The 15,571-nt window shown below is 39.7% G+C and overlaps 1 protein-coding gene across 1 annotated transcript; it reads right to left on the bottom strand.

Moving 5' to 3' along the window:
- Positions 1 to 7,600: 7,600 nt before the first annotated feature.
- On the bottom strand, positions 7,601 to 15,532 carry CA7 (carbonic anhydrase VII). The gene is made up of 7 exons (XM_009881375.1): positions 15,493 to 15,532; positions 13,253 to 13,450; positions 10,506 to 10,624; positions 9,464 to 9,559; positions 9,156 to 9,218; positions 8,048 to 8,203; positions 7,601 to 7,759 (listed from the first exon to the last, which is right to left on the bottom strand). The coding sequence occupies exons 1-7, from the start codon at positions 15,530 to 15,532 to the stop codon at positions 7,637 to 7,639; spliced, it is 795 nt and encodes a 264-aa protein (XP_009879677.1). The 3' UTR covers positions 7,601 to 7,636.
- Between the last annotated feature and the right edge of the window lie 39 nt (positions 15,533 to 15,571).

The following is a 15,571-nucleotide window of genomic DNA, read 5'->3' as shown; positions in this document are numbered from 1 at the left end:
CAGGGAGAGGTACTGCCGCTTCTGGCATCAACCCTCAGTTAGTTTGGATGAATAACACCAGAACCCGGATCCTGAGGCTGCGTGTTTCTGGATATGGGGTACAAAGGATGGGAAAGCCAGTGCTTCCTTCTTCTCCCCTGGTGTTTCTTAGCAAACTTTTGGAGTTAGGTGCCATTTACTGGATGCTTATTGGAGAATTAGGGTTCCAAGACTGAAGGAAGGGGAGATGCATTTTGGTAAACACTTTGGGGGATTACCAAAATATTAATGGATTACTTTGGTTTTGCTTATATTGCATACCTCCTGGTGTATACCGGGACTTGAAATATGCTTGGGTTTACCATTTTGTGATCTTTTATGCCTCGATTTATTTTTAGATTATATGATGATCTTAAGGCAAAAAAGACTGATATTATTGATTATCTTAGCTATATCAAGTTTGTTAGCAAAGCATTAAGAATGATCTGAGGAGAATAACTAGCTCAAGATTAAATTACAATATACTGAAGATGCTGACACCATCACAGAAAAAATTGCATTTGTTCTACTACATCAATTCCCAAAATCAGTTTACAAAGACAAAAGTAAATGACTTTGTGCAGCCCTTGCAAAGCAGACATATTTCAGCAGTCTGGTCTGAATTTTAAACGTGTTCTAAAAAAAAAAAAAAAAAAAGGTATAATAGAACATGCACAAGCTTATCTAGAGTAATTCAAGTAAGTTAATACAGAAGTACCTGAATTATTCAGTGGTAACAGAGAATATTTGCACAGTCGAGATTTTCATACACAGAACTGGAGGTAGATGTCTGCCACACTGGTAAGAAAAACAGATTTTTTGGGAAGGAGTACAGGGAGGTGTTCCAAAGATCGTAAAATTTGCTTGAGGCTTTTAGCACTTAGTATTCTACTTTGAAAAGAGCAGCAGCCAACTCACCTCCGGGAGCATCTGTGTTGCTAAAAGAATTGTAGTTAACTCAAGCTCAGATAATTGTGGTTCCACAGTAATTGGAGTTCTAACAGCACTACATCACCCTTTCTCTCTGAAAATCCAACACTGTCTAGAAGAACTGCAAAATTTAGGAGGCAAAAGATGTCATATGTATGCATCACTTGGAAATAGCATGTGAAAGTATACTGGGTATAGCTCTGGCACTTTGGGATAATGAGGTCTTTAGCTGAAGTTAAGAAGTAGCCAGGATGTATTTAGGAGCTGGAAGAACAGCTGTTTCTAATTTTTCATGTCCTTTTATAGAAGGAGGCTAATTCTGTGACTAACTGGACAGGGAAACGTAAAGTTTTCGATCTGACTTTCCTAACACTGATACAGTACTATTCGGGGTTTCCTTTGTTCCTGTGGAACATTACTTTTTTTTTTTCCTCCCCCTGTGTGTTTGGGCAACTGGCTGTGGCTAGTTTGGTGGAATATGTACAGCTTCTGCTTCCAGAAGCTGCAAACAGATGCCCATCACTTCCCACTGCCTTCACAGCAGGTACTATGATGGATTACTTTACACTAACTAATTGATATTCATGAAAGGTGTGAGACTCCTAGTGCTTTGTAAACATTTCTTGTTACGGGGACACACCAAGAACAGAAACATCAAATAAGCCTGATGTTCCTAAGAAAGCAAGTTAAAAATCAGAATAATATTCTCAATAAATAACTAATCCTTTTCTGAAAAGCTGACTAGTAACAATGAATGCAAAGAAAAGTGGTTCACTAGGAGTTTTCCTGAAATGGAGAGAAAGACTTAGTCTAGTGATACACGCCAGAAAATAGCCATAGATCCAAACCCTTTGGACACTTGTGAATGGCCATTGCACAAAGGAAGGCAGGTCCTTTGCATGAATTGACTCTCTGGTCCACCTTAGAGAATACAGATTGAGTCAGGATTTGCCTTTGCACAAAAAGCATAACAGTCCAGCTAGCCAGCTTTTTGAAAGGAAATAAATATGACACCACTCTGCAAAACACTTGGATACCTTCCTGCATAGAGCCTTTAAAAGTCAGCGGTTTACTGTATGTATTTTGCCCTGTGAACAGTGACATACACTTCATTAGCTGCATATCATATTTTGGATTTTCCCAGAAGGCAAATTAGCACCTTAGATGCAGAGATCTCTTCTTATAAACAAAAAAACCCATGAGACTGGAAACATAAATTTCCTCTAGGTCTGTTAAGGCAATTGCATTTTCCTTGTTTGGTTACAGCAAATTCCAGTCTTTGATCTTCCTATATAATCTAAAACAAATACTCAAATGCTAGGAAAGCAAACAAGCTGCAAGGAATGTCAATGATCAGAGGTAAACGCAATGAACAACTGAAGGAAAAATGCCATTCCAACTCTCCAACTTCATTTAACCTCTGCTGTCACAGCAGGGGCTGAGCAGTGTGTCTGTGTGCGAAGCTGCAGGGGTTAAACTGAAGACCCAGTTTGTGTTGATCAGACTGCTACAAAGACCTATCCAGTTGCTGTAATTGGATCTGAACTCCACATACATGATTTTTGCCGGACGATGCTTACAAACTGGTTCAAGTTGAACTGAAATACACGTTTAGTTAAGGTTCTGTGCCACTGTAAAAGTGAATTTAAATTTCTTGGGGACAGCTTACAAGTGCAGGAAAGTCTTCTGGCTTGGTATGAAGTGCTCATGTGTAGAAAAGTAATTATATTCCTTTCCTCCCTCTCCTCCTTCCACCTTCTTCCCCTCCAACAGCTGAACAGGCTGAGTTGACTCCTGAATTGCTGCATTTTATATTCCACTATATTAAAGTGAAATTAAACGAAACTATGGTTTGCATTACTATGTTGCTGTTCACAACCTGGAGTGAGGGGCAGAAATTTTCCTAAAATTCAAAAGTAATGCAAGTAGCAGTATAAATGGAACACCAGAGGTATAAACATTCTCTGCTTCACAGCCGTGCAAACTGGGACTAGTTGTCTCAAAGTCAGCCAGGTTTCATCAGTATACTGTAGTTTCCTCAGGGTAACTGAGAAAAAGCGTGAGCCCCCCTCTCTTACAGGCAGTGTAGAGCAACGCACTTTGGTACTCAGTGTCATTACTGAATGGTCACTTTTGCATGCAGAAGGAATTCAGAGAGGAAAACAGCTAATCTGAGGTATAAGATAACATCTCTTTTTTTTTCAGGCTTATCTCTGCTTTTCGCCTGAAATGATCCCTTTTTTAGCTTTCTGACCTTTGAACACCACTGAAAGCACCATCTGGTGACAAGGTACCTTGCGACACTTTTCTCCTGATGCTTATATTTGGGTTAATTTACACTCATCATTAAATTTATCATTATAAATGACTACTAGATCATATCAACTGTATCACTGAAACTACCTAAAAGTCTTATGGTTTGCAGAGGATGGAAAAAAACTCTGTTGAGCCTTAACTACAGCTATTAAAGTTAAAAAGTTGAAGTTAAGATAGCATGCAGTTTATCAGGCAGAGGATATCTCCACTCTATCAGTGAAAAGAGAAGCGAAAAAAAATATGTAACTGATTTATTGAGTTTGTTTTGTAAGATTGATTTTTATCTGATAAAGGAGTTTCAAGGACGTGTATGTAGAGCCAGCACAGGGATTTCAATTACGCTCACCCATACCTTTAAAAGTAATTATTGTCAGAGTTAAATTCTCTCATCTGTTGCATTTTGACTGAAATGCCCTTAAAAATTAAGTGTTGTGCTAAGAAATGGAAACAGCCAGCCACTAGATGGCATTTTCAGTCTAGCTTTTACAGCTGTGCAATTGCAGATGCTGCCCTGAATATAAGGCCTCAAGTTCTCTCAGTCATGCCAACTGTGATCCTTTTACAAGTTAAGCCAAGTCTTGCTGGAGTAGTTAAGATTCAACTGCTATTTTTCCTTCAACATAGTTGGTAGAAGATAAGGATAGCACATGTTCTAGAATTTGAATGACCTGGATGGACAAGCTTTGCTGAGTGACGTTTGTGTGCAGAGAAAGACAGTTCAGAAGGAAACCAGAGAAAAATGAAGTTTCTGCAGATCCTCAAGGAGTACTGATGCACAGCACGGGTATTTGGCCCTATGAACCGCCTTTGAGGGCGCCGTTTGTACTAGAGGCGCTAGCTAGGATATTGTTAGGAGTTCAGACAAGCACACTGGTTTGATTCCTGTGGTCTTACAAACCACAGCACTTGGCAAATTCATGGTCATGTCTGTGTGTGCAAGCACCGAAATGTATCTCAGATCACAAGTGGAATTATTAAATCATAGAAGTTTGTGCTGTTATATTTAGTATCTTCTGAGGGTCTCAAAGCATATTATAAATATAGTACACAGTCTTTGGGTTTGATTATCCTCATCTCACGGGTAACAAGATAAAATAATGTCGGTAAAAGAAATAAAGGAGTTCTTGCTATAAGGCTCTGGAGGTAACTGTATTGCAACCAATATTTCAACAAGTCAAGAGCCTGTATAAGGAATACAATTGAATGTGGTTCCTTGTGCCCCAGAATATTATTACTAGAACTTTGCTAAATGAGAAAGAATCATTAGTGAAGCAATTCATGCTACCCCTTCTGAACAACAACTTAGATTGTTCCCCAGTCTTAAAAGACTTAAAATCACCAATCAGTTTGATTGTTGTTATTTTTGCTATGTTTTCCTGGTGGACTATATTTTCAGTTACAGGGGAAAGACGGTACAGCAAAGCTTAATCTAACTGAATACTGTACCTTTGCCATACTGGTTGCATTATGCATTGAATATACAATACAATTCACTATTTCATATAATATTTGATATTCCTTCTTACAGTTTGGTTTTATAATCTCAAAATAAATGAAGTGCACTAACTTGTAGAATGTCATTTATAGCTTTAAAACCATAGAAAAATCAAATATTTGTTCATTTTTATTGAATGACCAAGGTTTCAAGAATCAACAAAGACTATAATGGGCTTCCTTTTATATTTTGCTTTACCATGGTAAAAATAGATCGTGTTCTTTAATGCAAAAAAATACAACCCTGTAAATAAGATTATTTCTGAAGGAAGGTATAGTTCAGTTTCTCCCAGACACAGAACACCTTGGGGGATTCAGCATTTAAAGCTCTTTACAACAGCTAAGCTTTTACAATAACCTTGTGAGCTAAACATTATCCGTCTGTTGTTCATGAGTAAACCACCCTTAAAGAAGCTTAAGTAAGTACTGTGTTCAAGGTCACAGAATGGACACATTCTGTGGATAAATAAGATTTTGATTTTATTAGACTGAGTGATTATAGCTGGCGAAAAACTGGACAAAATTTTGGTATGAAGCCATCTTTACCTTCCATGAGAGTCTGAGTGAGCAGAAACCTGCGTGTACAACTGGAATGAAACACTGAAAATGCTGATCACGGACCTGCTCTGTGAACGTGTGTGCTTATACTAATGCAGCAGTACTTCAGTAGCTTGATTAAGCTATAGATGGTAAGTAATATTGGTTAAATTTTAATCAGGGAAGTATTTTAATTAACCCCTACTGAAACGGATTTGGGCTTTTTACATTTTAAACTGAGTCTTTTCATGTAGGTTTTAATTTTAACAGGGACATAAGGTTCATGACAATAATAATTTAACTCTGACTGGGCAAGATTCAAGAGCTATGAAACATGTCAGAATTTGAGTGAAAGGATTAAGCTGGATACAAACTGTTAGTCCCGAAAACTGTAATATAGACTAAAACCAGTTTTTAAACAGAGGTAGGCTTTCTAGAACTTAAAAAAAAAAGTCCAGAAACTTGGATGGCATAACTTATCTGTACTTAGATTATTGTACTATAGCATAATCAAGGTGAAAACTTCAATGAAACTGAAGGTAAACAATCAAATCATTCCTCAATCTGAAACAGATGCATCAGTTGAAGATCTCAAACAGCATTTTTGTTAATGAAAGTCCAAGAAAGACAGTTGGGAGAGGTAGGTCTATTCAAAATAAAGAATGAAGAGATGCACACTTACTTTTAAAGTCTCATTTATTTCATTTTTTAAAGAAACTAAGATACATTAAGTAGGTTTTCTGCAATATCAGTTTGCATTACTAGCAAATTTACATTCATAATAGCTAAAAACATTGCATTTTGTAATGATTTTCTGTTTCCTTTAGCATCTGCTGTAGAAGAATCTCTCATCTAAAACAATGCTGGATTAGCCCTCACAACATCCCTGTGAGGTAGGTCAGTGTTACCCTCGTTTTGTATATGAGGAAACTGAGGAACAGAAAGTTTTAGGTCAGTGTACCAGGAGAACCATAGAAGAGTTAGGTCTAGAATTCTCATCTTCCAGTCCTTGTCCTTCGCTTCATGTTAGTGTCTTTCTCCCTTTCTGAAAACGGAGAACAGCCCAGAGTAGCTGCTCTTCTCCTCCCCCACCCCGACTTTCCTTTACATTGTACATCTTTGATGATTTCTCCATTTAAGCTGATGGAGAACATCAGCATATAAACATCAGCAATTTCTATCTGAACTATACAGATGAAGTAGAACATTCGAAGCCCAGAATTAAAGTACCTGAAAACAGGCTGCGGGTAGTTACAGATAACAGCACTGTACCTAGTACCGGAGACACAGGTCTGCATCCTGTCACTAAGCTGCAGTAAACTGACACGCGGCTTTTCTACAGCGACTGTCTTCTGAAGGGGTGAAGGGACCCAGGACAGAGGAAACCCTGTACCTGCAGGGAGCATCCCTGGCAGACTGACACTGCGAGGGGGTGGTGTGCGCAGCGATGCGCGTTCAGTGCGGTCAAGTCTACCCACATTAGGTCCCTAAAGTAAACAGCATCAGCTTATAGGGCAGACAATGAAGGAGGTCGTATTGCAGAGCAAATCACTTAGTTAATTGAGGTAGAATTTGAGCAATTGAGAACCACAAAACACATACCTGAATTGCTATAGAAGTGCTTTTGAACACAACTGACAAGGGCATTATAGTTACGGATGCTGCGTGGGCTAAGGGAACAAGTGTCTACACAACACTGTGCAATCAAATGGCCTGCTTTAAACACAGCATTTACATTGTTAGTTTAAATTAGTTATAAATAGCATCTTAGAAGAGTAACTTTAAAATATAGAAGTAGCTTTCATACCAGTGCCTGCTTGAGGAGAGTAAAGAACTTTTTTCTAGTGCTACTCACGTGCATTGTCTATGTCAACAGGCAGCAAGAACACAGTGAAAGCAATCTTTAAATCAGACAAGGGATCAGTAAGGAAAATTTAAGTCCAGTTTGTCCAAAATTCTTGACTACCGTTTCAACATGTATTAAATGGGACAATTAGAAGTTGTGGCCATCAGTACTAGTAGATCACTACATAGTTTCCCATTTTATATTAGGTGGGATTTTATTTTCATCTTAATTCTTAGAGTTTCAGGTCTTGAAGAACACTCTCATTTACTCAACTATCCCTTATATTAAAAAGTGCTAGTTAAAAAGATCCCATTTCTTAACAGAATAAGCAATTCAAATGGAATATAAAATCAGAAGATTGTCCCCATCCGAGTAGAACGTTGATGGAAATGGCTATCTTGTGTGTTCCATAAGTGATCTGAAGACCAGAGTTTTTGTTTATAGTATCTCAGATGTGGAAGCTCTTGGATATCTCAGGGCCATTATCAGTTTTCTTCAGGCCTTGAAGGAAGCTCGAACTACTCTCCCCTTAAGAGGCTGAGGGGGGCGAAAATTATTCACCATTTGGATCCTCTGGTCTTCCTCACTGGTGAAGAGAAGCATGCGGAATTTCTCCAGCTGTAAATTCAGGTGAAATAATTACCACTTAAGAGGCCAATCAATATTAATGTTTTTTGAAAAGGATCAAAGGAAACTATTTGGTACATTTTATTCTGTTAATAGGTTGGGTTCAAGCCGAGATCGTAGAGAGCTTTAACAGAAAAAACAGCAGTGCTGATTATTGAACAGGCTGATTATGCACAGGCCAATGGTCTTTTAACATAGCCCCACTGCAAATCAACACAGTCACTGCCTGTTTATCCAGGGTTGAATCCTACAAGAACTGGGAGAGTATCCAAAGTTTACCTGTTTCTCAGAAATTCTGATGGGTTCTTTCAGCACTATCCATGTTACACTCTCGTTAAGGGGCGGTGTTGTCAGAGAACCGAGGTATGTCCAGTAATCCAGACTCAAAGGCAGGAGACATTTGGGGTTGAAGCTTCTAAATGGAGCTTTTGTTCCCTGGGGGAAGAAAAAATTGATACTTGAAATTGATCTTTTTGGTTTTAAGTGCGGGTTAAAGATCTCTCTTTGAATCAGAAAAAAAAAAAAAAAAAAAGCTGAAGTAATACTAAAAAGTAGGGGAAAGGGAAAGTCTACAAAGGTTTGGCTGCCTAATAACACCCGTTATCCCAGAGTAGCCTGGCAGCCTGCGGACCTTCCATCACTCTGCTGAGCGGTAACTATTTCTTTCCAGCAAGTGGAAGAAATCACTTAAATATCAAAGTATCATTTAGCGTCTGCAGCCTACATAGTGCTGTGTAACTGCCTTCATTTCCTCTCCTTCACATGCATATACAGAGGAGTGAGAATTAATAAGCCCACTCAAGCATTAGATATAGTTTATTTTGCATATTGGAACTTGTGTATATTATAGAATGCATTAACCTCATGTAAATCCAGAGAGGGTAACATTTGTAGTGGTCTAATCAGTCTGCACTTGAGAAAATGCAGCAGGTGTCAGTCTTCAGCAAAGCTCTCAGACACATCTGGTTAAAGACCACGTTCAGGTACCACTGTAAGAACAGACTAGCTCCGGGTCTCATTAAATTGTCCCTTGGCAGAGCTTTGCAGCAGAAGATAGGCAGCCAGCTTTGACTTGTTTGAGGCTAGGTGTAGTGGAAGAGGATTATTTTGCTGAGTGCAAGAGCCAGAAGGGTCATGGAGCTTTTGATCTTAGATATTCCGGGAAAGGCAGAACCTCTGGATGACCAGTGGTGTCAGCCTTGGGAAGCACCTGCGGTTAGGTAAATCAGCTGAACTTGGGAGGGGAAGGGGAGACTACAGCTATGATGTTCTAACCGTGGGAGGATTTGTGGGGGGTGACTTTCCATTTTTGCCTCAAACGTGTACATGAGCTTGATTTTTAAAGGATATCCCAGAAACAATTAAATTTAAAGAGCTTAAGACTTACTTTAAATTTTACCATGTACAAAGCATCAGTGAGTCTGTTCATTTTGGCATGTTCTTTCCCAATCTAAAGGAATGGAATAGACAGGTTAAATAAAAATTACTATAATTATGCTGTGAATAGGTGTTGTTTTCTTATCCGAGTCTCCACATTCCTACTAAGGTAAGTTTAACAGCAATTTGCAATGAGTTACTGCTTCGAATAAGTCATCTGTTTTCCTTAAGCACTTCTTAAATACGTGGCTTGGTTCTCAAACACTTGACAGCATAATGCTTTTCATCATGTAAACATGCTATTTTTGTGATTCTTACCTCCAAGAAAACACCAACTACTGCCAAGCCATCTGGAGCTGCTGCTGCTTCTCCAAATGTTGCGTATTTTCTGGCATTCCAGTGAACTAAATGGAGCTTTAAAGAAAAATAAGAATTAAACAAATTAGCAATAGAAGCTATGATCATAGAATGGTTTAGGTTGAAAGGGACCTTAAAGATAATCTAGTTCGAACCCCCCTGCCCTGGGCAGTCACATTAACGGGCACTAATGGTTGTTCATAACAGAATGTAGGTTTTGCTCCAAAGACATGTTTGGAAAGGTGAGCAAGTTCAATGTTTGGACCAGTTGATAAGCATGGGCAGACACTAAACAGAGTTTCTATGTAGCAGCCTTGGTTTGAAACAACTCAGGTGTTAACCTGTGACCCAGCTTCCCTGGTATGGGCCTTCACCCCATGAAGCCCTGTGCTCCAGCACTCGCTGGTAGACCACGGGCTGCTGCGCTACTGTAGTATTTGGGATAGAGTGTGCTGGGAAGGGGCTGTGCTTTGTCTGAGCTTTGCAGAACTCCCTCTTGAGCCCTCAGATGCAGCCAATTCTAAGCTATAGATACCACCAGCACAGTCCTTTCACAGGTTGTGATCATCAGCTGAAGCCCAGGCTAACTGTGCCAGGCAATGGAGCTGGACGTGGCTCCTCAGCATCGTGTTTGTCAGTATAGCCTTCCCGTCCGTGCAAGTACAGAGGATGCAATCAATGGTGTGCAGCAGACTCGACTGCGCAGCAAAGGACCGTTACGAGGTGCTGTGTGAGCAGCTAGCTGTGTCCTGCTGACTAGTATGAGATGACAGGGTCTTGGAGAAAGGGCTGCACCGGGGGGATAAGTTTGCATTCTAAAAAGCAGGGTGATCAACAGATAACTTCAGTGTAAGGAATAAAATTCTCATTAAAGTCTGCGTTGCCCTAACCATGGTAAGGAAGCAATCAGAATCCTAAAGAACATGCAGTCCCTGGTGCAGACAAAGCCGTTTGTCAATGGCATTTGCATGAATTAATCCCATCTGTAAAAACACATCATTACCTCACATGGAAAAGGTTTGCCATCAATTGTATGCTCTGATCCCTGGCTGTGCTTTGTCCCCCAGTGAAAGTGAAACTGCTTTAGCCGAAAGGGATTCTCAAAGGGACCTCCGCTGATTGCTGGGCAGGGGGAGAAAAAAAAAAAAAAAAAAAAAAAAAGAGGAAAAACCTTAAGCATTCTGGCTTTTTAGCTTCCTGTTAGTAAAAAATAACCACTGTTGGCACAGTAGTCGAAAACAAGCCAGCAGCATCTCCCATTTGCCAGTATCAAAGATATGCATCATCCAGACATTTAGAAGGGTTTGATTTCTTAATGGAAAGCACCTGAATTCCTGTAAAAATTTAAATTAAAAACATTGAATGACTACTTACACAGAATTTTTGTAGCTTTTCTGAATGAGTATATTTGACATATGAAGATACGGTAGCTTTGTTATGGTTATGCCTTTCTTGTTAAAACACAATAAATACAAGTTGAATATTAAAAAAAAATAAATCACAATATGAAACTCATATACCTAAAACGTTTTTGACAGCGCTACTTGAGAGTTTGTGCAGAAGAGCATAGATACCTTGAGCATCAGGTAGACAATTCAGATAAGCATTTCCTCTTTAGAGCGTCTTTCCTTCGTGTGGTTATCTATATTCTGTTTCCTTTAAATACCTGATCCCCTAGAAGAGGTAATATAATAGCTTGTACTTCACATGACACCATTCAGAATCTCAAATCACCTTATAAAGGTGAGGAAATGCCACAGAGAAACTTCATACATCATTTAGAAATAACACTTAAGAACAGATTAATGTTTAAGATGCCACCTATAGAAGATACTTTATCAACAGTATCGGTAATCCTCCTGTAATTTTATAGGCACTAAATCAAATAAATTTTGCCCAAAAGACATGAAAACCTGATCAAAGTCTTACATTAGGAAAATTAAAATTACATTTAGTAACTGTAAAACACTTATCCTCAGTATAGTCCATAACATTTTCTTAAAAATCATTAAAGCTGTGGCTTGCACAGTGCTACCACACGTGCATAGTTCCAGCTGGCCTTCATGCAAGCAACTGGCCTTACCAAAGCAAAGGTTTCAGTATTAATTAAGAATATAAGTACCTCCTAGTATGTTTTCTCGAAGTTCGCAATGGAATGCATCACCTGTCTCAAACACTATTTTGAGAAATCTAGCTCTGATGGGTTACTGTCAAAATTCTGTTGTGCCATTTATGCAGAGCTGTGAGTCACTAGATCTATTTCAACACAACTAAAAACACTTTAAACCACGTTTTCCACTCCTAACAGCATTCTTCCTTGGAAGTGTTATTAACACAAGGCATGTGCTTCGTGTAGAAAGGGCAGAGGTTGTCATTCCTGCATGCGCTCTGAGTCTGTATCTCTAGATGCAGAGTAATAGATGGTGTTCTTAAATTTCTGAAGCTGGATAAAGTTCACTGTTCCACATATGTAGTTCAGCTTAGAATGACACAAAAGTAGTTAGCAAGCTAAGATAATGCATCCCGATATATTTTACAAATTCTCTTTGTGAAGTGACATGCTTAATGGATCTGTGTAGCATGATTTTGGAAAATGCACATCCAGTCTTCTCTTCAAATTCAGTGAAGATGCTTGAAAACTTGACCATTCAGTCGGGCAGTTTCTTAGATTCATTCTTTGAGAGAAGTTTTAAAACAAAACGGCCGGAACTTTAACCCCCAGCCCTTATTTCAAAGGGTTACCAGCGCAGACAGAAACAGTAACTTGTTTTGAGTAGCGAGGGTACCCTATTTAGCTAGAATCAATAAACACACCCAAATGGAAGATGAAATCAGCTGACTGACAGGTTTAAAAAAAAGTTACTTAGTTGGTTTTTTTCTTTTTCAATGCACTCTTTCAATTTATCAGCTACTTCATCATCTCCATTTGAATGCTCTTCCCCAACCCCCCAGATGTAAGAGCATAGTCTACCATGAAAGTAGAATTAACAGAAGTAATCAATCACTTAAAGCATTTCTGCTCTGTGCCAAGAGCTAAGAGACAAGAATAATATACAACTGCAGAGAGTCCAACATCCACAAGCTGCTACCAACTCACAATTGCCCGAAGATTTTATAATTTCTGAAGAAACTGAACTGCTATGAGGCAGTGGGGGAAAGAAGTAAGCAATGGAAAGTGACAGGTAGTGACTGGCTGGTCCAGATAGTAGCGGGGTAATGGACTGTGATTGTGACAACGATGCTGCATGACCTGATCTCTGGTAGTCCTCTTCTCTTCCCTGCCCCCGTGGGTGGAAGCAGGGCAGTGAGCCACACAGAGCTGGCACTGTGTTAGCACCTTTGAGTTGGATGATCGCAGAAATAGGGCAGTGAGGAGTGTGCGTACCTATTCCATGTGCTGATGTGGTCAAGGAGTGCTGAAGGGACGTATGGATTCCCTATCTAGCACACTGACAATCCCTATTTCAAAGGGAAGCGCTGCAAACAAACTCCCGATTCTCCTGATGCAAGAGCTTTCCCTGAGGCAGAAAGAGAGTTCTGCTGGGCAGTATTGCATTGCATCGCTAGAGACACTCAAGTGAAGACAAGAAATGTGAGGCTCAAGAAGACAAAACAGAAAGGGTTCTGGTGATATGCCTTGTTCTAAACTTATACATCATATAAGATATGCTATACAGGATGTACTTCATTGTTTCCCTCACAAAGTCAGAGAATGGTATTCCGAGTCAGTTGGCTGTGTGTCAGTCTCACCTGTCTTGTCATCAGCATCTTCAAACTCAACCATAACTGAATGGCCATTGTTGGAGATGTTGAGAGATGCACATGATTCATAGGAGATAATAAGCGGCTTCAGGTTAGGGTCATAAACTGCTCTTGCAGAAACTATATCAATAGGTGACTGGCGGTTCCCTTGGGCAATAGGAAAAGATTTGTGCCACTCTGAAGGTCCTTCAAAAGGAAAGAAAGGAAAGCACCATTATTTTCTTCCTACTACGCACAAAATAATCATTACATGTTCTCATGAGGCTTGAAGCAAAGCTTGCTGAGCAGGAGTGACTCGAAAGTTTGGTATCCGAGAACTTCGCTTAAATTCTAAGCTGGTGTGTTTTTATTAGCACAAACAGGCTGCAACAAGATGGGGGGATTCAAGTATCTTGTACAAAACACCCGGAGGAAATCACAGCGCATCAACAGATCACTGTATCTTCAGTTATTTGCACTGCTAATTTTCTGGGGAGTTTGTAATTACATTGCTAAGGTCTCTGGAGACCTTCCAAGGCAGGTGCAGGTGTAAACACACTTGCATGCACACCTACACTCTCCCAAAGAGACAGCATTTAATTCTTACTGGGAAAAATAGTGTAAAAGCTCCAGTGATTCACATTAGATGCAGATGACTCAATCTCTTAGCTACTGACTATGCAGTTATTTTTAAAACCATTTTATGACTGCAGTAAATCTTTGAGGCAGCTTCCTTCTTCACTCCCGCCCGTTGTGGTATCTCTTCACCCTGAGTGAAGGGTACAGTGTGATAATTAACATTTTTGGACTTCCTGACCCCAATAGAGTGGGCAGCAAGACCCATTTAATAACACAGTTTGCTGCCACCAGAGCTGGAATACTCGTACACTGTTTGAGATAACAAAACCTTATCTGTATCAGAGAATTACTTATTCTTAGCACTTCTTTTTCTACTTTGGTATCGTAGTGCAAGAAGCAATTAAATTCTTCTCCTGCTTATGCTCAGAAAGTATCAACAGTAACAGTTTTACTTTAAGATTCCCCAAGAAGCACATTTTTGATTAGAGTATTCTCACATACTTTCACAAGCAGAAACTTTAAAATCAAGCACAGGTATTAACCCTCCTTGAGTTTATGTAACAAAAACAGTGATCTGTTATACCCTTACTTGTCTTTGGCATTTTCTGAAGAGCTAAGCTTATAAAATAATATCTTTTCTCAGCCTGTCTATAAAGCAGATTTAGGGTTTAAATGCCGTTACACAAGCTTCGGCAATATAATTTGTCTCTTAGCAGCTCTGTAAGAACACACATGGCTTTATTCCTACTACCTATATGCCCAAATGTGTAACACTATCTACTAGCACCAACCAACTCCACTTGGCATTCAAACTTCCTTTTGGACTCACAGCAACTAAAATAATTGCTGTTAAGAGAGAGAGAGACTCCTGAAGGTTATGCAGAACACTTGTTGGACACTCAGCAGCTAAAATAATTGCTGTCAAGAGAGACTCCTGAAGGTTATGCAAAAGATTGTCTTCTTGGACACTGCCAGTCTCTCATCCACCCCGCTCTGTGAAGGATACGGGTGCTACAAAACACTCTTGTAGGAATCTTTCAGTATCTTCACATACCCTCTCACTCTGTGACACACGTTCTTGGAGGTGGGAAGCAAAGGAGGATGACTAAATTAAAAACTGTCAAACCAGAAAGCAGAAATTGTTCTGTAAGAGATCTCTGATACTGATCTGTACAATTTATTGATGTTCTAGAAACATAAAAATATATACCTTATTTTATTCATTTCTATAGAAGTCTAGATATCACATTTCAACAGCTGCACAGGATCAGAAGACCTATTACTGCTCTACTAAATCTTCTTTACTTAAAAGAATTGCTTTTGGAGAGACAGACACAGTTAATCCTTTTCATAACAGCTTTTTGGAAAGGGATCCATCTGTAATATCTGCAGCCTGAAAAAAAACAACCACTCATTACTGCTTCCCTCAGTTTTGGAACATCGATTGCAGCAGCGAAAGGCAGCAGGCATAAGTTCGTGCATCTTTTACTGCCACTTTCTGGGTGCTATTTATTATCAATAAAGTAATTAATTACCTGCTGTATACACTTGATGCTTGCAGACATGGAAATGCAGGCAGCTCTGCAGGGCTCAGGCAACAGTTCTAGAAAGAAAAAACGAGTGGTGGGGGGGAAGCTAGAGAGATGCAGCCTGGAAGCACCGACACCTACCGTCATCCCGGCCGTAGCCCCAGCTGTGCCGGCCGCTCATCCCCGGAGCCGCGCCGGGAGCTGCGCCCCGGCCCCGCCC

The sequence above is a fragment of the Charadrius vociferus genome, unplaced genomic scaffold (genome assembly GCF_000708025.1).
Source record: "Charadrius vociferus isolate BGI_N301 unplaced genomic scaffold, ASM70802v2 scaffold553, whole genome shotgun sequence".
Taxonomy (NCBI): domain Eukaryota; kingdom Metazoa; phylum Chordata; class Aves; order Charadriiformes; family Charadriidae; genus Charadrius; species Charadrius vociferus.
Note: the sequence above shows the minus strand (reverse complement) of the source record. Positions and strands in the feature narration are given on the sequence as shown.

What these genes read in the sequence shown, in the direction of transcription:
- CA7 (XM_009881375.1), bottom strand. Translation starts at nt 15,532, where the DNA reads ATGAGCGGCCGGCACAGCTGGGGCTACGGCCGGGATGACG. An exon ending in TAGTTGGTGTTTTCTTGGAG is followed by an intron (nt 9,219 to 9,463) that starts GTAAGAATCACA and finishes CCATTCCTTTAG; the next exon opens with ATTGGGAAAGAACATGCCAA. An exon ending in TCAGAATTTCTGAGAAACAG is followed by an intron (nt 7,760 to 8,047) that starts GTAAACTTTGGA and finishes CTGAATTTACAG; the next exon opens with CTGGAGAAATTCCGCATGCT.